The 25,425-nt window shown below is 41.0% G+C and overlaps 1 protein-coding gene across 9 annotated transcripts in view; it reads right to left on the reverse strand.

Annotated features, from left to right (window-relative positions):
* The window catches only part of PKP4 (plakophilin 4), a 149,221-nt gene that overhangs the window by 54,013 nt on the left and 69,783 nt on the right, over window positions 1–25,425 (reverse strand). For 5 of the 9 annotated variants that reach the window (XM_077319989.1, XM_077319984.1, XM_077319982.1 and 2 more), the window contains 4 exons: window positions 15,853–15,887; window positions 6,293–6,424; window positions 5,999–6,189; window positions 3,544–4,099 (listed from right to left, as the gene is read on the reverse strand). In XM_077319989.1, coding sequence (XP_077176104.1) covers window positions 3,544–4,099; window positions 5,999–6,157 — 715 coding nt within the window. In that variant the 5' untranslated portion in view covers window positions 6,158–6,189; window positions 6,293–6,424; window positions 15,853–15,887. The remainder of the gene's footprint in view (window positions 1–3,543; window positions 4,100–5,998; window positions 6,190–6,292; window positions 6,425–15,852; window positions 15,888–25,425) is intronic. The other 4 variants (XM_077319983.1, XM_077319986.1, XM_077319988.1 and 1 more) reach the window with 3 other exon arrangements.

Here is a 25,425-nt window from a genome sequence, read left to right on the forward strand (position 1 = left end):
GTATGTAAACGGTAATGACTGGGGAAGGCACTGGCAAACCACCCTGTATTGAGTCTGCCATGAAAATGCTAGAGGGCGTCACCCCAAGGGTCAGACATGACCCAGTACTTGCATAGGGGATACTTTTACCTTTTTATGTAAAAATAAACTTTTGGATATATTCTGTTCAATAAAGCAAACTTCTACCTATACCTATACACATTTCCATTTAGTATTTATTATGATTCAAAGTTGTAAAGGTTTCATTTGGATCCATTATACATGAAACATGGAGAACACAGTACCAAACCTCAAATGGTAACTAAAGCGTAGATTTATGCAGATAGTTATTGTACTCTTGAAAGGCAGTCAGCTAAAAGGGTCTCATTAGGATGGGCTTCACAGCCACAGAGTGAATCTTATGAAAATGCCCATCTTTATTTATGAGGACACCAATTATACAAAGGTTATTACAGAAAAAAACAGGCAATCTGGCTTGTAACTAGAAATCCTTTTTTTTTAATCAAAGAAAGGGAAAAAAGCAGTTGGCATAGTTCAGCCAATATTAAGCACTTCCACTAATTTCAACAGGAGAAAGTAAAATGTATCCTTAACTTTTCTACTGAAAGCAGCAGGGTCTATATGTGCTTAGTTTTGATAGGGATATTATTTATTATTATTTATTTGCTTCATTTATATGCCACGTTTCTCCCCAACAGAAATCTAAAATGGCTTACATCCTTCTCCTATCCTACACTTTATTCTCACAACAACCCTGTGAGTCAGGTTAGGCAGAGAGTATGTGATTGGCTCAAAGTCGCCCAACAAAATTCCATGGCCAAGTGAGGATTTGAACCTGGGTCTTCCAGATCTTAGTTCAACATTCTGATTAATACAGCAAGCAGGTGTTTAGGAGATATAATAATTATTTTAGCCTACCCTTCCAATGCTGCTTACGGTGGGTGACAATATTCATAAAAACTTCATATATACAAAATAAGTTTAAAACATTATTAATCTACATACCCCCAACTAATATTTTTAGACAGAGATTTTTTGGCATCAGGAGGTGGTCTTTCCCTTTCCCAATGGTGAAGCCAGGAGTTATTAATGGTTGTTATTCTGCCCCCTGGCCATAAACCTGGTGGAATAGCTTTCTTTTAGAGGCTCTATGGAACTGATTCCCTCCGGAATGCATTCCACCAGGCTGGGGCCAGAGCCAAAAAGGCCTTGGACCTGGTCAAGGCCAATCCCACATCCTTTGGGCCAGGGATCCTGAGCAAGTGTTGTTCTGCATCTCTTAATGCTCTTGGGGGAATATAAGGGAAAAGATGGCCTCAGAAATACACCAATCCCAGACTGGCTAGGTTCAGCTCTGAGAGATAAGGTGCAAGTTGCCTTGGCTGGCACAGATGGAAAAAAGCCAGGTAGGTTGTCTTCGTGATTTGGGCCTCCGTTGATAAGCAGGGATCCAAAATCATGCACAACCTCCTGATGGAAGGCACTAGTATTAACGGCACCCCATCAAGCACTGGGAGTTGTATTGCCTGTTGGCTCAGCCAGAGAAACAGTTTGGATCCAACTTCAGCTGGCTCCGTTTGAGCTAAACCACCATGGCCTCCAGATACCTGGCCAGGTTGTCTGGTGGTGTTGATGGATGGTTGGCCATTAACAGAAATAGCTGGGTGTCATCAGCATACTGATGACACCCCAGTCTGAAACTCCAGATCAGCTGGACGAGGGGGCACATATAGATGTTAAATAGCATTGGGGAGAATGGCTCAACACAGTGCCCCACAGCTGAGGGCCCTACGCTGCAACATACTTCTCCTTAATGTCACCCTCTGTCCCCAACTTTGAGAAAGGACTTCAGCCATTTCAAGGCTGCGTTCCTAATCTTTAGGGGTGGTATGTCAGTCCAGGCCTTAAGGGTGAAGTGGTCCAACCAAAACACCCTAGTTAATTGTACCAGGCTGACATTTGTCCCCATTCCAAAGATCAAATTCAGAATGTGGCCTGCTTAATGTGTGAGGCCTGCTTAATGTGTGAGTAAACAAACTGCATGAGTCCTACTATTGCCACAAGCTTGAACTATGCAAGGAGTCAGTCTTCTATGCGTGGACTTTGAAATCCCCAAGAATTAATAATCCGGAGAACTGCATATCCCACCTAGTGACTAACTCCAAGAAGTTCAGCAAGGCATCGACTGCTGTGTTAGGCGATCAGTACAGCAGGCAGCCAAATTCTCCACTGTGTCCTACACGAGACCCATTCATTTAATCCTGGGATTGTTGGTACAGGTAGTACCCGGAAGGACAAAGATTCTCAGACCAACATTGCCATCCCCTCTGTACCTCTGGTTAAGGATTCGTAAAGGAATGGAAACCTGGATGGGGCAAGTTGTCCTAGGGCAACTGCCTCGCCCTTCTATATTAGGTTTCCGTCAAGCAGGCCAGGTCTATATCCAGCCCTGCAAAAAACTCTTGCAAAGTTGTGGCATTATTATTTATGGACCTGGCTTTGCACAGCATCAGTGTTGGCGAGAGGATGCTCTTCCTTACCCCACCACTGGCATCTCTCAGAATGGGATGAAAGTTCGAAGAGGGTATGAGCAGTACTGTATGTCCTGCCCCTTTGTTTTAACCAGCTCCTCCCACCACCACATTTCTATCGTCCTTCAATCACTGGATATCCCCAGTATAGCAATTTTCACTTAAGTAGATTTGCAGCCAACATACACAATTATATTTTACTTGTTTATAAAATATATTGAATAATGAAATCAGTATTAATATTTTGTATGCTGGAATGCTATGTCGAACATTTTCATACTGAAGTATTAATATAGTGTATGACCAAGGGGAGCAGAAAAAGCCATGTAAATATAAATATTAGAGCAGGATCCAACAGCTTCTTTTTTACTAGGTAAGAAGCCTTACTCTGTTGAATAACCATCTGATCCAATGGAAGAAGACTTATTGTTAGTGAAAGGGTGTCATGGGATACTACAGTTAGCATCTATGAAAGATAATGATATGCTGACACAACTGTTAAAAATCAACAAAACTTTGCCACTGACTTCTTTTGATACAGATTCCAGCCTAAGTTGTTAACTTTAAAGGGCTTTAGGATGCAGAATACAAGATGTTCAAAAACACAGAATGAAAGGAAGAATAAATGCGTGAGAACTGGGATGTATTCCAAATGAACTGAGTTGCTCTACTGAACACATCATCCTTACTGGTGTTTTACTAATTGCAATGTATTACTAGAACTTGTTACTTTCCTAGCTTGAAGTGTGACTCAGATCTTTAAAACGTAAAGCCTTCAGAACATACAATGCGCTCACTGCTGAAAAAAAAAATCCCTTCCCTCAAAATTTCAATATCAGAAAAATAATCACATGCTTTGATACGTGCATAACTATAACTTATATGAAAATCTAAATTTAAATACATACTTTCTTTACATAGTAACACTTTACAGTTCCCTTTTCCTACGTTTGCCATTCACGGTATTTACAGGTTTGCCCAAAGTTTTAAGTGTCTTTACCTTTTTACTAACCTGTAAGGCTATCAGGCCGGGGTGGAACCATTCTTTCATAGATGTCATACTGCTGTGTATATTGCTCAATGTCATGAATTGCCCGTTGCAATGTTGTCCCCAAATGCTGCGGCACCGCAGTCATTCCAGAACGCTTTGGTGATGAAGATCCAACTTGGGTTGGGGGCGGAGAGCCTACTCTCGTTTGCGTCTCGTTTAGTGAAAGAGGCGAGCCAACTCTGACCGCAGACTGGTACTGTGGAGTACCCCCATTGGGGTTCGCTGGTTGCCTGGATGTTACGGAACCCATGCGGCGCACAGCTACGGGCGAAGCAGGTCTCTGTGTTGTAAAGGGAGATGCTGCTCGTTGCGCAGGTAACGTTGTTGATGAAAACACATTCGAATTCAGAGACCGTGATTCAGTGACAGATGGTGAACCATAGCCACTCCCTAGAGAAGTTCTGAGCGATCCCCTTGAGGGGGAAACTCCTGTGGTCGTTACATATGAGGGAGACTGGGCTCTTGATGGAACAGAACTTACACGTCTCATGGCTCGGTTGGCAGCTATGTTGGATGTCTGTTAAAAAGAAAAGCAATGCATACAGCAACACAGTTTTACTTTTATATCTGCTGTAAAAAGGCATGAGAAAGAAATCCGTTCATAAGTATCCTTCAACTCGGGTATAATTAATTTCAGGGTACATTTCTGCCACAAATTTAAAGGACCCAATCTAGCCAAAGTTAAACACTGATAATGCCTGTTATTTTGATGGCAAAGTCCTGCTTAGGTTTTTCTCAGGGGAGGAGGAGCAGACAAAGAAGAATTTCTTATATGCCACTTTTCTCTATCAGAAGGAGTCTCAAAGCGTCTTACATTCACCTTCCTTTTCCTCTCTCCACAACAGACACCCTGTGGGGTAGGTGAGGCTGAGAGATATTACTGCTCGGTCAGAACAGCTTTATCAGTGCTGTGGGGAGCCCAAGGTCACCCAGCTGGCTGCATGTGGGGGAGTGCGGAATCAAACATAGCTCGGCACATTAGAAGTCTGCACTCCTAACCACTACATCAAGCTGGCTCTCAGATTAAACAGATTACACTAAAAAAATGTATGACAATGGCTGGATTGTACCCAAAGTGCCATTTTAAAAATGCTGCTATAGATTCTATCAAGTTTGCATTCTTAGAGAATACCGAAAAATCTGTTTCATGTCCCAGTCAAAAAGCAGAAATGCATTTCATTCATGTCATAGTTAGAGTTATCAACTTCCAGGCTGCACCTAGAAACCTCCTGCTATCACAATTAAACCTATTAACGGGGTAAGCCCACCAATTAGCTGTTGTGTTTAAATGTCTGCAAGCCACGAAACCATTTCGGGGTGATCCCCCGTCCTTCTGGCCGAGGCAGGCCACAGCTTGGAGAAAGGAGGATCTGAACTGGCTAGTTCAGAGCATTTTGGGTTTGGTCTGGAGGCCACTCCAAACCCTAAAATTGAACTAGAATGTTTAGGTTCATGCCCATTTTTACAAGCAGCTCTAGCCATAAAGGAACATCAGTATAAAACAGGCTATAGTGCAGATATACATCTGGTTCTCCGTCTCAAATATATTTTTATTTATATTTATTTATAGTTGGATTTATATACCGCCGTTTGCCAAAAGGTCTCACGGCGGTTCACAATAAAATATAAAATCACAGTAAGATCACATAAAACCCCATAAATACCCCATTATTACAATAAAAAGATGGCATTCTATTCTATAACTCTCCCCACTTTCCCTGCTTGTTCAGAGAGAGGTCAGACATTAATTCTGTAAGAGAGAGAGGAGAGAAAAACTGGCCAATGGATTAGGGATATCACTTAAATCACTTAAGATATCACTTATATCACGTAAATCTTAGTTTTAGAAGCAAATTCCTTTTTGCATTTGATCTTGTTTCTCTGAGCTACCTTTCTGTTTGCTCTCTACAACTTTTTTATCTTAAGTCTAATCAATACATTGTATACAAAACCTCTTTACAGTTCATTAGTTAAGTTACAGTTAAGAACAACAAAAACAATATTTTCCTCTGAATGAATGGAAGGAGAGATGTACATCTTTCATTGTGTTATTATTTACAAGTTGAATGGCACTAAATAAAATATTTAGGCTCTCATCCACATCCACATTCATATGAATTTTGAGCAATTAAATCTGCATGGTTGCCAAGCAGTTAAAGGAATCATTCTGAAGAAAAAAAGGTACTTTTGTTGTTGTTACATTATGGATATCCATGCCCTAGCAGGCTCCATCTCACGTACCTTTTCTAAGGCAATACCAGCTGTCAGTATCTTTGAAAGTTTTGAAAGACTGCTTTTGGGCAGTGTTTGCAGGTTCAAATGGCGTTAACGCTCAATTAACTAAATGTTGCACCCCTAAAAGCCCTCTTTTTTTTTTAGTAAAAAAAAAAGGACATTCAGACTCTGTTGCATGTACCTGAACTAAAGCTTGTCCTTCAGCCCTTGAACTTCTCACCAAATGGTTATTATTTGCGCCAATAAAGGAATGCTGCTGTCTGTTTTCTCCCTTGCTAAGATTCTGGTTATTATGGAAACTGCTTACTTCCTGATATCCACTGTCTGAATAGGAATTCATCTGTGTTGAGCTTCTTGAATTACCCACTGATCCTGGGGACATAAAACATAACAAAACTGGAGTTACTACACAGGTAAGGGAAGGAATGATTGAAACAGTAAACCTCCATTTATTCAAAAGATATATATAACAGACCCTCACTTTCATGGAGCGATGTCTGCTCCGGTGAGTAGAGGTTCCCTTGTTCTGGCTCTGTTCCAACATGATAAGAAGTTATATGAACACTCTCAGATGTTCTGAGTTTATTTACACCCGTGTTTGGCAAATCTGAAAGCAGAATTTCATTAGTTACGGATAATACCTGCATCTATTTACACAGACACAGAATTCATTCTGTCCACATTTCTTCTCAGTTTTATTCTGTACGTTATACATAACAAAAGAAAAGGGAACAACTCCTAATTTTACACACACACACAAGCACGTGCACACAAACAATTCAACATTAATCCCTTTTGCTTGTCCCCGACATCAACAATCATTTTTTAACATTTGGAGTTCTATAGACAACCTAAAACGGTGTATTTTGCCATAATTTTTCATATTGTTTTGTAGAATATCCATGATTACAAAAAGTAAAATCCAAGAGAAAAATTAATAAAAGTGGTGAGGGACTCTCAGGAAAAGAATGGGGGAGGCTGCAGCAATCAAGAGTAATGAACTTTATCACCTTGTGGGACTTCTCATTCCCTCAGTCATATTGGGGGAGGGGAGGTGTATGTAGATTTTCCTTCAAACTGAACCCTTCCCCCCCACGTCTAAATATTTGGCTGCCAACTAGCCTCCATCTTTGGCTCTTTTGCCCTTTCTTTTTTGGGGGGGGAGGGGGGTTCCCTTCCATTCTTGATACATCACCAGTTTTTCTTCTCCTTAATTTTGCACAGGCCATAAACAAGATGTAATACAAGAATATAGGAAGGACGGTCTAATAATTAAACCAAACAGAGAGAAACAGACCTATCCAATGGCAATACAATAAATATATTCATAAAAGAAAGAAGTGTCCTTTTTGTAGTTTTCCTTATTTCTTTATTCTGTAGGACTTCTATCAAAACGGAATCCAGGTAATATCCGTTTTCAGTGAGATTCCTTCATCAGTGACCTTATATATATATAATAATAAAAATAATATAATACTGGCCAGAGGCTCACATAGGTATGGGGATACTGGCCTGTATTGACAAGATGTAGCCTATCACCACAACAAGCAGAAGAGAGCCAACTGGGTAAACAGGACCCCACCTAACTCCATCACACTTATTAATGAAAACAGGTATTCCAGAGAGAAGCCAAGTTTCACCCAGTATTGAGCTACAAGAATGTTAATCAAGGCTTTTCAGTTATTAATCTGTATTCCTTTAGCCACAGAGGTGCCCTATAGCATTAGCATTCTGCCAGAGAACTGTGCACACATTTCCATTCCACGCATGCAGGAATGTCCTGCTACAGTGATTAAGGCAGTCTGGTTTGCCCAACAAAAATATACTTCCCCGGTCACAATTCAAATTGTCCTAAAATATACTCTTCCCCACCTGGATTTAAGGACACCCAACATGTGCCTGAAATTGAGAAATTTCCCCTGGAATTTCCTTTATAATTTAAGTAACTCAGCAGACCAAGCCCCTTTCCTAAAACCTGAAACAAAGACATTTTCGTTCAAGACACTGGTCCTATAACTGAGACCAGAATCCCCTCCATCACACTTCCACTTGGCTTCATTGCTGTGTGCTGCCATAGAACCTATCCAGTGTCTCTATTTTCAAACCACAGCAAGATTTGTTCCTCACTACTCTTCTCTTTCGCCTAGATCAGCCTTTCTCAGCTACTTTACTGTTGAGAAAACCATGACATATTCTTCAGGCTTTGAGAACCCCCAGAAATGGCTTGATCATGTATACGGTTGGAAAGCATAGCTGTGTACATGCCCACCTCCTGTTCCCGTCCCCTCTTATTCTGGGAGGGGTGGGTGGGTTGACATGACTATATATGGTCATATCACCCAATAAATGTTTAACATATTGATAATATATCTACCTAATTAATTAACTCCCACCCATTTAGAAAACGGGCTGTCAAGAAACCCAAGGGTTTCATGAAACCCTGGTTGAGAAAGCCTGATTTAGATGGTTCAACCTAGATGGGTAAAATGTCTTCAGGTGTAGATTTAATGTCTGGACCTGTTAATAGCCTTAGTCTATCCTCTTGCTTAATTTCTTAGGCTATGCTTTCCTTGAAGAAATTGCTCATGGTGTGGGTGTTCAGAAAATTTGGTTACATTTAGCAAGCTTTCTAAAGTTTGGTACTGTATTGCTTGAGTATTCTTATTCAGCATCCCACACATTTGTATTGTTTCCTTCAATAAGCTTGGTTTCTAGTTTTCATGTATCCTGATTCTTAAGGTTTTGTTAATCATCTTGAGGGCCATACACCTGAGGGACTGTCTACACCCCTCAAAGAGCTTTACGCTCTGCCACCTCCAACTGGCTGGTGATCCCTAGCGCCCCAAGGAAGCTTGCTTGACCTCAACCAGGGCCAGAGCTTTCTCTATCCTGGACCCCACCTGGTGGAATAAACTCCCAAAGGAGATCAGGGTCCTGATAGAGTTTTAAAAATTCTGCAGGGCTTGCAAAAAGGAGCTCTTTCATCAGGCATTTGGTTGAGGTCAACCAAAACTAGCCAAATCTACTGGGCCCCTGAACCTCCCCTCCTATGAATCAAACACCCTGAACTGACCAACCATCTTGCTGTTAAAATCACTGTTCTCTCTGTTATAGCTGTTATTGTTATTCATATGATATGGTTACTGAGTTCACTGTATTGTTCCTGTTCCCCTATGTTTCATGTAAACCACCGTGAACCTCAGGGGAAGGTGGTATATAAATGTAATAAATAAATTCTCAGTATGACTTCTAGGCTTGTAAAGATTCCTCATTTCTTTGACAATAGATCCTTTATAGCTCTTGCATGGGTCATACTACAGAGAATGAAGGCCTTCCTTAAAGCAAGACTATTTATATATCACCTTTCTCATCCATCACAGTAGTAGAAAGCAGTACATATGAGATGATCACAGACCTGCATAAGATGAATAGTGGGGACAAGGAAAAAATAACTACACAAGTCATAAAAATTGTCATCTGCCCACCTAAATGGAATGGCCTTGCATTTCTTACATAAGGTGGATGACAGAAGGTGGCCTTCTACACTTCCTGATAATGGGCACTGTATAAAATGGGAACACCATGCAAAGATCTGCCTTGTGCTCAGCTAGAAAGCTGCCCCCCTGGAGGGGAAAATACTGAAGATGGTGAAGTGGCTCATAATACTGGTCTCTGGATATGCAGAACCAGCTTTTCAGTAGGCAAAAGGAAGAGAATAGGAGAGATCCATTGTGAGCCCTGTCCCATTCCAGCTTTACTACATCTAATCTAACTATATTTTACTAAGCACGCAGAAAAGATTCTAATACTTAAAATAAGCTGCAGGAAGAAGTAATTGTAAGTAATTGTGTGACAGAAGTACTTTTGTATATGAACATTCAATGCTAAAAAAAAAAACCTCTTTGTGTTAAGCAGGTGCTGTTTTCTTCTCAGCTTCCAAAGCTGAACATTACATATTTCCTAAGTAGGAAAATTCTGAAGCAGATGTTGATGACTGCATTGCTAGCTCTGATATTTGTTCTTGTACTCTGGATATAAAACAAATACCCTTGCTTCAAAGGCTCCTATAGTTTGAATAATAAAGGCACCGTAGAAAAAGCACTAGAAGGCATAAAATTCGTAAGTGGGAACTGCTTCCTCGATGAATTAATTTGACATGTTAAACCCCGGGCAATCCTTTTGCCTAACTAACAGGTGATTTAAGGGAACTACTCGAAGGTTCTAGGGCAGACTGCCCGTTCAGTGTGGTTCTTTTTTTTTTTAAAGGTAGAATTAATTACTGCAGCAGCAAATTTGATGGTCACACAGTGTGGCAGCAAAATGGGGCCACCCACTGGCAAGGTCAGCATTTCTTCTTACTTAGGGGACTGCAGGCATGCAGACAAATATTCGCATTTAACATGCACTCTCCTTGCCAGTGGCCCAAAGAACAATTAGCGTGTTGAAGGTAACTGTGCTAGTTGTGTGTGTGTGTGCGTGAGCATCTGCAGAAGCCCTATATAACATCTTGGGAGTAAGAAAGGGGGGGGTGTGCTGGAAAGAATCTATCCTCTTATCATGCACCATTCAAAGTTAATATAAGATTATAAGGGCCCTGATTACTCTGAAGTAAAGACAGTCTACGGGAGGAGATAATTAGCATAGGAGGAAAAAATGCTTCTTCCATTTTTAATCACCTCTATCAGGAGCTCTCCAAGTTCTTTAGGTCAGTGGTCTCCAACCACCAGGCCGCGGCCCGAAGGCCCCGGCACCGGGCCGTGGCTCCCTCTCCCTGCCCCCCCAGGCCGCAAGCTTCTTTTTGCGGGAGGGGGGGAGAGGGAAGTGCGGCCACAAATGTGCATGCGTGGCAGTTTCTTGCATGCGTGCATGCGTAGCCTGGCCCGTGCATGCACATTTGCGGCCGTGCATGCATGTGCGAAACTGCTGAACATGTGTGTTTGCGGCCGCACGTTTGTGCATGTGCAGGTGCACAGGTGCAGCCGCCGGATCGCCCTCCCACACCCATCGGTCCACAGCCTAAAAAAGGTTGCAGGACCACTGCTTTAGGTGACTAAATCCCCTAACAGCTTATTGAATCCATAAGATATGCATTCCCCGATTCCAAGTTTCCTTTTCTTTAAATTCTCATACGCAACATGGAGAAGGAGACAAATGTATCATGCTTCTGTGTTCTTAGGGTTGCCTGCTCTGGGTAGGGAAATACCTGGAGACTTTAGGGGTAAGGCTCGAAGTTGGCGGGATTTGGGGTAGGACCTCAGTAGAGCACAATGCTGTGGAGTCTACCCTCCAAAGCAGTCATTTTCTCCAGGGGAACAGATCTCCTTAGTCTGTAGATGACTATAATTCCAAGGAATACCCAGGTCCCACCTGGGGAGTGGCATCCTTACATGTTTTATACGTGCACAGGGTTGGATGGCTAGTTTTCTGCTCCCCTAACATCAAATCTAGATTGCCAAGGTTCAAGACAAGGGAAATAGAAAGCTACTTATATAACCTTGCAATTCAGCCACTGCATTGTACTTCAAAGGGTACTTCTCTGAGATACTCAATCTGTGCAGTTCTGTTGTAAATTGCACACTGGTCATATTTCAGCAATACAAACCTATTGTGAATGTTTTGCTCCCACAGCTAATGTATTTTAGGAAGGTAAATACAGCTGGTGCAGAGGCAGCTGAAGCTTAATGTACATCTTGAAAGCAACTCTGTACCATCTTGAAGCCTGGCAACAAAGAGAGAGTCACAAATGTCCCCCCAAATGTATCTCTACTGGTCTGAGCTAAAAGTCTAGCTCTAAATGAAATAAAGGTACAAAAAGCAATTTCTTAAATCCTCATTCAAAGGCAAATATGGATGGCAAATTCTGCAGTTCTAAATAGATCTCTTTGCCATCTGGGAATGAAAGACATCTGTGAACTCTAGAATCATTGAATAGAGTTGGAAGGGACCTCCTGGGTAATCTAGTCCAACCCCCTGCAGTATGCAGGACACTCACAACCCTGTCACTCATCCACTGTAACCTGCCACCCCCTTGAACACCAAATGAGAGTGATACTGAAGTAGGGATTTTTGTTGTTGTTGTTGTTGGTTCTTTCCTTAATTTTTATGATCCTACCAGTACTAATCTGTCATGCAGAAAAACCCTAAGATTCCTTAAATGGATTGAAGAATGTCCAATTAGGGTAAAATAGACTGCATGATGAGCTGATTTCAAGCACATTTATGGTTGTTTTTTTTCCCAGTGAACACGTCCCCGGCCCGAAGGAAGCACGCCTAGCCTCGACCAGGGCCAGGGTTTTTTCAGTCCTGGCCCCTACCTGGTGGAATGAGCTCCCGGGTGATCTGTGGGCCCTGCGGGATTTGTCAGCTTTCCGCAGGGTCTGTAAAACGGAGCTCTTCCACCAGGTCTATGGTTGAGGCTGGGGTCAGCAAATCAGGGACATTGCTCCCCCCCCCTAGGAGTAGGAGTTGGAGTGTACGCTACTCCCCTATCCTCCTCTTCACCTCTTTAATAATTGGGGGAGGGATGGGATTTTTAGCCGTCATGTTTAGATGAATGTTTTAATGGGAATTTTAATGGGGTTAGTTGTTGTGACCCGCCTCGAGCCTGTCGGGAGAGGCGGGGAATAAATATAATAATAATAATAATAATAATAATAATAATAATAATAATAATGATGATGATGATGATGATGATGATGATGATGATGATGATGATGATGATGATGATGATGATGATGATGATGTCGATTTGCTTGCTAAAGAAGCCCTGCACATTTCAGAGAATTATGGTTCTAGGACTAGAGACATAAAGGCCCAGAAATTCCCCACCTACAATACTGAGCTTTACCCTTTTTTCCCCTCAAAGAGCCTTTAAAGTTTTTCTAATGAAAAAAATTTGGGAAATGTTGTAGTCCACTAAAAGCCAAACCAAACAAACCTGTCCTATGAAACTTCATGTCTTTGAGAATGAATCAAATACATTTTAAAATGAGATTTTAGCTGCATACTGTTCATAGAATAAAGTATTTAAATAATGCAATCTGCAGCATTAGATAGTGATAATTCCTATACAAGGAGTAAATGCTGGAAGCAACAGAATTCTTTTCCCCTGATAATTTTTTCCTTAGTTGGAGAATTTTGGGAAGTACTCAAAAAGGCTTTCTGGAATGGGTAAAATGTTTTAAGACAAAATTTTACTCACTCTCAATATATAGTATAAAGTTTTATATATATCAGCTTTTCCAACCATTTGACCATGGAGGAGCCCCTCAAATATCACCTAGCCACTCCTACTGGACGTGAGCAGGCCACTCCTACGCCCACATCACAGGAAGCAACGTTGCCAGGCTCCCCTTCTCCTGCATCACCACAACCGAAATGATCTAACCACACCCCAGCCCCGCCTACATTTGACTCATGTATTATGTAATAACTGCGTTGCCACAATTGCCAGCCTCCAGGTACGGCCTGGAGAGCTTCAAGATCCACAATGCATCTTTAAGGCTTAAAGACGACTAGGAAGAGTGGAGGCTTCAAAACAAAGTCTCAGCCCAAAACAAAGACAAGGTCAGTGAGAATTCTTCTTTCTTCAGTCTTACAAAAGCTCTCCAACCTTTTGAGTTAGGCTTCCTCATCAAAAGAGAACTTTTCCTGTTCTCCTTCAAACCCTCCTACCTTAAAGAAACTTTTTTTTCTGTCTGCCCTTTGCCCACCTCCAAGCAACAGTAAACCCAGGGGTTCTCTTCCATTTCTGAAAATACATTTCCCCACCACACTAGAGCAGGAGCTTTTTACTCTGCAGCCCTGGAAGTACCTTGGTGTGTGAAGCAGAGTTTCTTTTCCCACATAGAGAGCTCCATCTCAAATTGTTGTTGTTGTTGTTAATCACCACTCTTGGCTGGCGACTTACAATTCAAAAACCATAAAATACTTGTTGCAAAGATATAGATTATTCTGATCTAGAAATCCAATGTGTCAGCATTCTTAGAAGAAGCTTCAGTCTTAGATCCATCCCAGTCAGGTTTCCAAGCCTGGCCATGGGGTAGAAGCAGCACTAGTCGCCCTGACGGATGACCTCCTTCGGTTGCAATAGGAGAGATCATCAAGCTACCACCAGCTTGCATGTGGAGTCCCTCAACGAGCAGTCCTCTCCCCGATCCTATTTAACATCTTCATGCGCCCTCTTGTTCAACTGGTGCACACACCCAACTAGCACAGTTACCTTCCATATGCTGATGACACCCAGCTCTTCTTCATGATGAAAGCTGCCCTGATTCTCCACCAGAAGTATTAGCCAGCTGCCTGGAAGCAGTGACGAGGTGGCTCAAGCACAGCCGTCTGAAACTCAACCCTTCAAAGATCGAGGTTCTATGGCTGGGTAGGAAGGGGCCAAGCAAGGAAGCGTGGCTACCCAAGCCTAGACTAAACTATAAATGATGCATTTCATGTTGTTTAAATACTAAAACAAATATAAATATTTCAGTCTCTCGCCTAATGTCTGTTCTCCCCACTGAAAAGTTAAAAAGAAAATTTTTATGTCGGATTAAATTTCCTGACATTTTTAGATCTTTATGAGAGCTAGCGTGGTGCTGTGCTTAAAGAGCAGTGGCCTCTGATCTGGAGTTTGATTCCCCGCTCTTCCATAGGCAGCCAGCTGGGTGACCTTGGGCTAGTCACAGTTCTCTTAGTGCTGTTCTTGCATAACAGTTGCCTTGGAGTTCTCTCAGTTCCACCTGCCTCACAGGTTGTCTGCTATGGGGAGATGAAGGGGAAAGTGTTTGTAAGCTGCTTTGGGACCCCCTCAAGTAGCGAAAAGCAAGGCATAAAAAATAGCTTTTTTTCACTTACTGAGGGATGCCAGCCAGCCCCTCTGGGGTCAGCAATCAAGCAAATCAATGCAAACCACAAGTGGGGTTAGATCCTTCAAAGCTCACTGACTTAAAACAGAATTAGAAGAAAATATATCTCCTTTAGATCGCACAGAAACCCCCAATGTTACTGTTAATTGTTATTTATAATGTGGTTTATGTTACATACTGTTTATGAAAGTTTATGTTACATACTGTTGGTACTATATATCGTTCCATGTAATTTGTATTATATAATGTTCAATGTAAACTGCCCAGAGCTGCAAAGGAATGGGCGGTATAGAAATAAATAAATAAATAAATAAATAAATAAATAAATAAATAAATAAATATAGGAAGGAAGGAAGGAAGGAAGGAAGGAAGGAAGGAAGGAAGGAAGGAAGGAAGGAAGGAAGGAATGGGCGGTATAGAAATATAAATAAATAAAAAATAAAAAAATAAAAATATGCCATCAAGTTATTTCTTACTTATGGCAATCCTATTAATACCCCCCCCAATCCTACCATTAACAACTTAACTCAGGTCCTGCAAACTGACATGTTCATTACAGAGAAAAAGATGGTACTCGCATGCATACTGTCTTTCATGTAAGTTATCTTTCAAGACTGATGCTTACGGAACATTATTTGAAAACGTCTGCAATACAAAAGATCTCAAATAGCAGCTTTATGTCACTGTAATTGGTAGCCATGTGAACCACAAAAGAAGGCCTCAGCTTACTTCAACTGACACAGCAGCAACACCATTAATGACACCACATGTCTCCGACATGCACACTGTAGACAGCAGAGCTGTGTACTGAAACAGAACGTGCACTTATGGTCCATTTCCCCCCCTGCACGGGCGTGATAGGGTGTACGTAATTATCACATGACAAATCCCTTGTAAATTGCTAACACTGGGTGCTAAGGAAGCTATGATGACTTAAATGACATAAACATTAAAAGCAAGCATCAGAGATTCATCACAACACTACTCTTACAAAAACATATATCAGAAACATTCAAAGTATTTTATTGTTTAAAATATTTCTATATGTATAATATCAATAATAACTTGCATTCAACAAAGTACACTGATTTCAGTTTGCATAGTTATTAACTTGTGAGTGAAATTTTATGAAATCTGTTGCATTTTAGATGTACACCATACATATAAATAATTGTACCTGTTGATCTCCAGGGAAATGATTTTTCGGTAGAGCTATAGAGAAGGAAACAAAAACAAGCCTTAAGTCTTCTCGAAAGCTTATTTTTCATTTCATAATCACAATAGGCATGATCAATACTTGCACACAGAAAAATCTCTGTAGTGTACAACAAAGTCCTCTTTTTCCTTTCCATCCTCACAGATATACACCTGCACAGTGTTAGGGCAGCCTAATGAACCAGAATTGCATATGCATCCCACTCAGCCCTTCACCTCTGCTTATGACAGAACCTGATTTAGCAGATGAAAAGGGATGATGTATCTGTGACAGGCACAAAACAGATCTTCCATTTCCATTTCCATTAAAAATCGATTATACTATCTGTGCATGTGCAGAGGGGTAAGGGAGAAGCAGGTTTCTACTGAGAACCATGCCACCAAACCTATAAAGGTAAAGGTCATTTGTTGTGCTAGCACAGTGGTTCTCAGCCTTCCCTAATGCCTCAACCCTTTAATACAGTTTCTCATGTTGTAGTGTCCCCCAACCATAAATATATGCAAGTATTCATTCACAGAAATTAAACCAAAACTGACCAATACTGTGAAGATTGTATATAAATTGTATAAATTGTTCATGATTGTATATAAATTGGTTATAAATTGTTGGGTGCCTTCAGGAAGAGCGGCAACAATGGCAGCACCCCCCCCCCGACCAAGCTGCTCACCCTGCTGCGACCCCTGTGAAAGGGTCATTCGAACCCCAGGTTGAGAACCATTGTACTAGTAGAAGTCATGCACACAAAAATTCATCCTGTGCAAGCCAAGGAAACTCACTTTCCTGGGATTCCCAATTAACTTTATTGCCTGCATCAACAGCTCCACTTTAGCAAAAGGGAACATTTACGAAGCTCTAGGTGCACAAGAGCGTCTTGTGGCGTAGAGTGGTAAGGCAGCATACATGATGTCTGAAGCTCTGCCCATGAGGCTGGGAGTTTGATCCCAGCAGCTGGCTCAAGGTTGACTCAGCCTTCCATCCTTCCGAGGTCGGTATAATGAGTACCCAGCTTGCTGGGGGGTAAACGGTAATGACTGGGGAAGGCACTGGCAAACCACCCCGTATTGAGTCTGCCATGAAAATGCTGGAGGGGGGCACCCCAAGGGTCAGACATGACTCGATGCTTGCAAAGGGATACCTTTATCTTTACCTTTAGGTGCACAACAGAGTGAACACAGAGTTGTGGCGTCTCAGATATAGCAAAATATTACTTCTCCAATTCATTATGGTTTCTGAACATCAATACAGTGTTAGGTAATAGCAGCAAATGTAGAATGTTTGCTAAAAGGCTGCACACTTCATATTACTACCCTAAAAAGTTACATCCTTCTAAGCCCACTGACTTCAATGGAGTTAGAAGTATACAACTCTGGTTAGGACTGCACTGCTAACATCTTGTCAATTGAAGCCTGTCAATTACTACTAGAAAATTAAACTAGATTGCATCCACATTTTTTACTAGCTATGTAGACACAAGCATTCAATCAAACTTTATTCTTCCCTCGCAGCAAGCAACATATAATAAAAAGATTATTTGTCAATAACGTATTTCACTGGAGGATTCATTTATTCAAACTTGTCCATTCCTTTACAATATGAGATTTGCTAATAAGGCACCATTTCAGAACCAATTTCTGTCAAGTGCCAAAATGGCAGTCAAATACATAGATTGACTTTCTGATACTGAAATCTGTAGATGGATCTAGTAGTCTAAATAGAAGGAAAAGCACTTACTCAATATCCATTTTACGAGACTGCACGTTCTCAGGAAAAGAAAGATTTTAGCATCTTCAAGCATAGGTTGGATACACACTTTTCTTGGATGCTTTAGGATGCTTAGGGCTGATCCTGCGTTGAGCAGGGGGTTGGACTAGATGGCCTGTATGGCCCCTTCCAACTCTATGATTCTATGATTCTATGATTACCATCTACAACAGGCTTTCTCAGCCCTGGGTTGTTGGGTTTTTTGACAGCCCTGGAAGGATATCCTGAATGGGGTTAATTAATTTCATACACACATAAAATTGATTAAACTATTATCAGGTGATACGACCATATATGTTCATGTCGAATTGCCTCCCTGGGGCTGGAGGGGGTGGGAAGGGGAGGAGCCCCGGTGGACATGTACACAGCTAGGCATCCCAACCATGTTCTGCCTGATTGTGTCACTTCTGGGGTTTCTTGAAGCCTGAAGAATATTTCAGGGGTTTCTCAATGGTAAAAAAGTTGAGAAAGGCTGATTTATGCTAACCTAAAATCAAGACAGGAGAATGGACTACTTATTTTAATATATTTAATAGTAACTTCCCGCAGAACAGAATTAAAGGCAACTAATAACATCTTTGTGTTTTGAGTAGGAAAAAACAGCTGTAGCTAGAGTACCTCTTGCACTCTGACTCATGGCATTCCTTTGGCACTTCTGTTTATAGCTAACATTTTGATTTCAATCTCACTACAAAGAAGGTGATTCATTGAAATGATCAGGAATTAGTACCAAGGAAATGCATTTGGGATGAAATACTAGAAATACACTTTTCAACTAAAACGGTCATTATGACTCCAGGTGTGGATGAATAAAACATCCACATCTCCATAGAACTAGACTCTTCCCCCATAACCACCTCATTTGCAAAAAAATACCTCAGGCCCACCTAAAAACTGAAGTTCCCAGAATAGGATGGAAATTGAAAAGAGAAAGCCAAGGGAGTAAAAAAGGGTGATCTTCTTCTGCCTAAAGTACTCTGAACACTGCTCTGTCTAATGCAAAAACCCTGCAAAAATACTTTTTTTTAACTCTACAGTGTAACTTTATGGCTTAGCAGCTAGTCAGCTTTCACCATAGACAGCTTAGATTCATATCACTCTATTTGCCTTAAGGAATAGTTTAATTATGGTTGAGAAAGAGAGCAATTTACATGGGGAGGAAGGTATGCTTCCTATAATGCAGCCTTTTCCCAGTTCCTTAAGCACAGTTAAGAGACTTAAATTATTACATCTGCATAGGTGCTGGTGAGATAATGTACTGGAGGGCAGAGGCATGCAGAACCTAATCTAGGGTGAGCAGAGACGACTCAGCCCACCACTAGTAAAATTGGAGAAATCTTGTCAGTTATTCACTGTATAAACATGGTACAATGTGGACAACCTTATGTTGCAATAATGCTATTGCCTTAGACTTTTCTTCTGCCATGAATATATTTGTTGCACTCATCCCTTCCATGGCTTTGCCATTACTTCCTGTTTATTTTTTGTAAAGGAAATACCATATATACTCGAGCATAAACCAATCTTTTTTAGCTGAGGCACCTAATTATACCACAGTAGCAACGATAACAGGTAAGTGGGACCCTCACTGGAGTATAAGCCTAGGGGGCTTTTTCAGCATAAAAATATGTGTTGAAAAAGTAGGCTTATACTCAAGTATATATAGCAGAAATAAATAGTTGATGCTAGTTTAATAAAGTATTGTTCTATATAATTTAAATCATCCCTTTGTACATTCTTTACTCAACTGCATTTTTAAAAAAATGCTTCATTTCACTGTCTGTGTGTATCTCTGAAAAATGGGGAGGGGGAGGTTGATACTACACAGATTAAGCACACACACACAGGCACACCAACCAATCAATCACACATCACATAAACAAACAAATGTTCAGAGAGATTAATCTCTTAGTAAAAAAAAAAAAAACAGAACAAACACACCAACAAACAAAGGCCCTCACAAAATCTGCAAGAATTTAAATCTCTCGTGCCCATAAACGATCCTTCATATTGTAAAATCTGATAATGGAAAGAAATTCGGGAAGACAAATGATTCCTTCAATGAAGGCCCTAGTCAAAGAACTTTGGGGAAAATACATTTCCAATTTAACATTTCCAGCTGGAGAGTGACTAATACAGGTGAACATCCAGCTATGAAGGAAACAGACATGTCTTACATCTGGTAAAACCCCCAACGTTTATAATATGAAAAAACATATATTCCCCAAACAGCACAACTGTAGGAATTCATACAAGTATACAATCCATATGGCAAAAAAAACCTTATCCACATGATAAGCTGATCATCTGTATTCCCAAATATTTTAATATAGTCAACTACAGTATAGATCAGGAGTGGCCATATTGTGGCCCTCCAGATGTTCAATTACCATGAGCTCCTGCCAGTAATTGACATTCATGGACATCTGGAGAGCCAGCATTGAGGTACCCCTGGTATAGATATTCATAGCAAATAATACTGGAACAGCAAAGATAGAGTAACCAGAGGAAAAGAGTGTTTTTTTTAAGTATTCTTACTATAACCAAAAAGTATTATAACTCTCTCTACCTCATACTGCATCTTAACTTATTAGTTTTAAGCAGATTACTAAAATACAGAAAAAGCTTGACCCCATTTGAATGGCTGTAAAAATAATTTATCACAGATGCCTAAAATTTCACCGGTAAAAGAGTGATAGGGCTGTCATTATTGTTCTAATCTTCTAATAAAAGAGGTAATGTCTCCATATATGATTTATATTTTGGAGCAAAGAAAGAATTAAGAGATTTCTAGGCTCAGGAAAATGATTGCACTCAAAGGTCGTGTAGACATCCTGTATCACAAACTATCTTTCGCACTCCAACTTTGCCTTCCGTATTGTTCCCAATGGTTTGGGAGACTCAGTGAGGAGCAGTGGAAGGGGGACTGGTGTAAATCTCCATTCCCACTGACCTCTAGCCAAGAGAAGCCGCAGTTCTGCTGGCCTGCTGTATGTATAGTGTACACATTTCACCGAACATGTCAATATAGTTCCAAAAGAAAGCAGGACTCTTCTCATAAGAAGCATAAGGCATCCTATCTCTCTGCAGATGCCTGCCCAGATTACTCAATCCCTTAATCGCTAACCAGGGAGCCTAAGGCAGGCTTTCTCAACCAGCGTTTCATGAAACCCTGAGGTTTCTTGACAGCCCTGGAAGGGTTTACCAAAAGGGTGGGAGTTAATTTTTATATATTTTAAAACTGTGTTAAACATTTGTGTGATATTTGATCATAAATGTTCGTGTCAACCTGCCCACTCTCAAAATGGCCAATGATGGGCTTGGTGGGGTAGGAAGGGGCGGTGCTTGGCTGGGCATGTACACAGGGATGATTCTCAGCTATACTGTGCACAATTGAGCCCTGAAGAACCCTGAAGAATGTTTCAGGGGTTTCTCAGAGGTAAAAAAAAAAGGAAAGACCAGAAGAAACAGGGGCTGCAAAACATTAAACTGGACTGTGGGCCAAAGTGAGGCTTTCCTTAATAACTATAACATGATTATAAATTTAAGCATCTCTCTCTATATTAGCGGTCTGCAACCTTTCGGCTGCCACGGACCGCTGCTCCGGAGAGTGGGGAGAGGGTGGCCCGGGGGCCCGCGCGCGCAGGGGCGTAAACACGCGTGCGCAGCAGTCCGCGCATGTGCATTTGCGCCGCCGCCATGCCGGCGGCCGTGGCTTCACCTCACGGCCCCTCCGGGCTACCAGCAAATCGGCCGCCAAAGCAGCCGATTAGTTTGCGGCTCGGCAAGCTTCTCTTCCCTCCCCCGCCTGAAACAAGAAGCTTGCCGGGCCGCAAGCTAATCGGCCGCTTCGACGGCCAATTTGCTCGTGGCCTGGCGAGCTTCTCGCTTCGGGCGGGGGAGGGAAGAAGCCGTGGCCCGGCGCCAAGGCCTTCGCGGCCCGGCATCGGGCCGCAGACCGCAGGTAGGGGACCACTGCTCTATATGATTTAATATTTACTGAAAGGAAATATCTGTACATTGCTTTTCCAACTAATCAGGACACAAAGCAGCTTACAACATCATGCTCTCTGTTTTTCCCCACTATTCTCACAATAAGCCTGTGAGGTGGGATAGACTGAGAGTCAGTGGCTGGACCCAATTATCCAGTGAGCTTCCATAGCAGGGTGAGGATTTGAAACTAGGTCTTTCAGATCTCTGTCTGACACTGTAACCATTACACCATGCTGGTTCTCAATACCTCAAGTACCAAAGCTGATGATTCAGAAATGACTGTGCTGTGTAATACGTGAAGCTATCACTCCTTTTCTAGAACAGTGTTATATCCAAGAATAAGCAAATGCTGGTTGTTATAAATCCATAGATACATTCATCAGCAGAAAGTTTTGTAATTATAGTTTCAAAAGAAGAATTATTTTTTGAAAAAAGAGGTCTTAATACTGACCATTAAAGATTTAAAGTGCAACAAAACTCTTAAAAATTAGGAATTAAATCATTGAAAACACCCAATTTTTAAACTCTTGTTCCTAAACTCATAAATCAAGTTCTCTTCCCCAGTGGCGGCTCATTTTCTCATGCCCAGGTTACAATTTCTAAATGAGAATATTTTACAATAATTGTAATATATCTTCTAACTGAAATGTGGCATCTGTACAATAGCTTAATTACATGCATTAAAAAACCCTCTAATTAGCAGAGGCCCTTAATCTCATTTTGCCTTTCAAACACAGTCATTGGTGCTAAACAAATTGCTTAGCTCAGCTACAGATCAAGTTTACAAAGACATGCAGATCTGAAGACGAAACCAAGAGATTTCTAGTACATAAAGGAATGTATATTATGCTGAACACTGTCATCTTCTTCAGAATATTCTTCAGAATGTAATGGGCCTAGTTTCCCCCCTCACCTATCCCTTCTCTCAATATTTGATAAAGTATCCTCCTCAATTGCCCAGTTTGTTGGTTCCACTATTCAAATTATACATGAGAAATACAGAGAATAGTGGGAAGGCTGCAGAAGTAGAGAACTCTAAGTAATAGGTCTAGAGAGTAACAGGAGATAACTTTCAAAGACCGTTTATGCACTGGAGGTTTCATGCCGGGCTGCAGGCTGGCGTTTTAGTCGTGGCAGGTTGCCCCACCTCTTCCTGCACCCACACGGAGGAGCATTTGGCCCAATGCGCATCACCTGTCCCCGATATTTGCTCCTGAACGGGAGCTGGGGCAGTGAAGTTCCCAGTGCGTAAACGGTCAAAGAGAGCACCTGAAACCAAAACACCAGCATGGCAATATATATCTTATTGGTCTGATTTTAAAAAATCACACTTTTCCAGCAAAGGAACATGTGTTGGGTTGGGGTTGGAAAGAGGTAAACATTTAATAATTTTATTAAAGTCACAGAAATACACAAGGGGAAATCATTTGATTTATATACAATCTAGGTGCATGGGCAAATTAAAATTGGTGAGCCCTCTCCTACCCCACTCATTCTATGCTCCTTGAAAAAGCCCCTGCCATTTCTCTAAGCAGCCTGCAGCCTGTGGCAAATCTACGTGGAATATTACCAAAGAAGAATAAATAAATAAATAAATATTTCCACTGTATTATACTTTTTCAGCCAATCCCAAGTAATAAGATAAGGGTTTAATCAATGGGACAGCTTTCCCACAAAGTCTTTCATTAAGTAGAATTTGTCCCCAAACAATGTCACCTTTCAACCATCTTCAAATACCTAAGGAGCTGTCATATAGAAGATGGGGCAGAGTTGTCCCAGAGGGTCAGACCAGAACCAATGGGTTGAAATTAATTCAAAAGAATTTTCAGCTAAACATCCAGGAGACAGAGTTCCTGACAGAGTGGTTCCTCAATAGAACAGGCTTCCTTGGAAAGTGGTGGGTTCTCCTTTGGAAGATTTTAAGCACAGGCAAGATAGTCATCAGATAGAAATGCTGATTTTATTAATTTAGGTAGATACTGACTGGATGGGCAGGAAGGATGTGCCAATATTTGTCTCATGTGGCCCTTCCTTGCATACCCAGGAAATTGCTGATCACCATTGGTAGGTGAATTTCCCCCAGGCCAGTTTGGATTCTGAAGATTTTTGGTGCAAGAATCACTTGGGCATGGACAAGTAGTTGTGAGTTCCTGCATTGTGTAGGACTAGATAACCCTTGAGGTCCTTTCCAACTCTATGATTCTCTATTGCGTCCTCATTTGATGCAGAAGAGTAAGGAAGTGCGTCACTGCCATTTAAAAAATTATGTAGTGTGCAAGTATGATCAAACAGTTCTTGAAAATAAAATCTAAGTATCTCCTCTAAAGCCATTAACACCCACTTTCCAGCTGGGGTTTGTTATGTGAATCAAGCATGCCTTTCAATAGTTATAGCAATAAATTTATGCACCAATATACATCATAACTGTTGTCCTTAATTATGCCTTCTTAAAATTAATTCCAGAATGGTTGCTGTCTTTGTTCCGAGCAGCAAAAGATTGAAGTGAGCGAGGACTGGAGAATTCTGAAGCTTAAACAGTCGTATAAGCAATTAAATGAATGGTGGTAATGGTATGACCAACCCTAGTTCAGGTCATAACTGCTTACTTTTTCTTTCAATTCATCAACTGAAGTCCGATGACATAGATTAAGCCTGCCTAGGCACTTTCAGATGCCTATTCCTGAAGTTAAACACGTGCATTTTATGGTCTAACAGCTGCCTCATTCTTTTGCTGTACCATAAAAAAACATACAGATGGGAAAAATAACATTTTTCCAGAATTTAATAATGTAAAAGCCACTTAATAAAGAGTGCATTAAACAAATCAGATGTGTATGCTAAAATACATTTAGTTGGATTATGGAAGCAGAAGCAGGCTTGAAGGTTGGAAGTGGTGGTGGAATACGTTATAAAGAATGTCTGTTAACTTGCAAAAAGTGAACAAGGTTCCATATAGGTACAAATCACATTTAGTGCTCTTAACAATAAAAGATTTTCCAAATTATTTTAATAGACACATTTTCGAATGCTGTATACATTATGTTCCAAAATCACGTCAGATTCACATGCAGTGTTCATGAGTTAAGCAAAAGGTAAGTGTGGGGGCACAAACAATAATATACATGGAAACCATAAATGACATTACTGGCCTCCATATACCAGTCACAAAAGTTGCAAACCTGGGCTATTCACAAACAAGGCAGGAGAAACTACCTAGAGCAGGCTTTCTCGACCAGGGTTTTCTGAAACCCTGGGGTTTCTTGACGGCCCTGGAAGAGTTTCCTGAATGGGTGGGACTTAATTATTATTGGATGATATGACCATATATGGTATTTTTAAAAATATCATAAATTACAGAATAAGATGTTGATTGCTACCTTCACCATATTGCCTCAACAGGTTTAATTTATATTTCTTATTCCTCTTTTTCTCCAGTGAGGATCCAGAAAGGCTTACAAAAGTAATGTACAATGTAAACCAGCCTTTCTCAACTTCTTGTAGAGCAGACACCCCCCCCAAAAAAACAGTCCTCAGGTTTCAAGAAACCCAAGAACATGATCGTACAGAACATGGTTGGGAAGCATAGCTGTGTCCATGCCCATCCAGGGCACTGATTAACCCTAAATGTCCAACAGGTCCCAATTTGAATATGCAACATACACACAACACACATTTGAAGAGAAGCTTTGTGCATTTTACCTCCACTTATTACTACCTTCAACATGGGAGATGAGGATTCCTATCATCAGTAGAAATAAAGGCCTATATATTCTGTATTAT

This window comes from Paroedura picta, chromosome 2 (assembly GCF_049243985.1).
Source record: "Paroedura picta isolate Pp20150507F chromosome 2, Ppicta_v3.0, whole genome shotgun sequence".
Lineage (NCBI taxonomy): Eukaryota > Metazoa > Chordata > Lepidosauria > Squamata > Gekkonidae > Paroedura > Paroedura picta.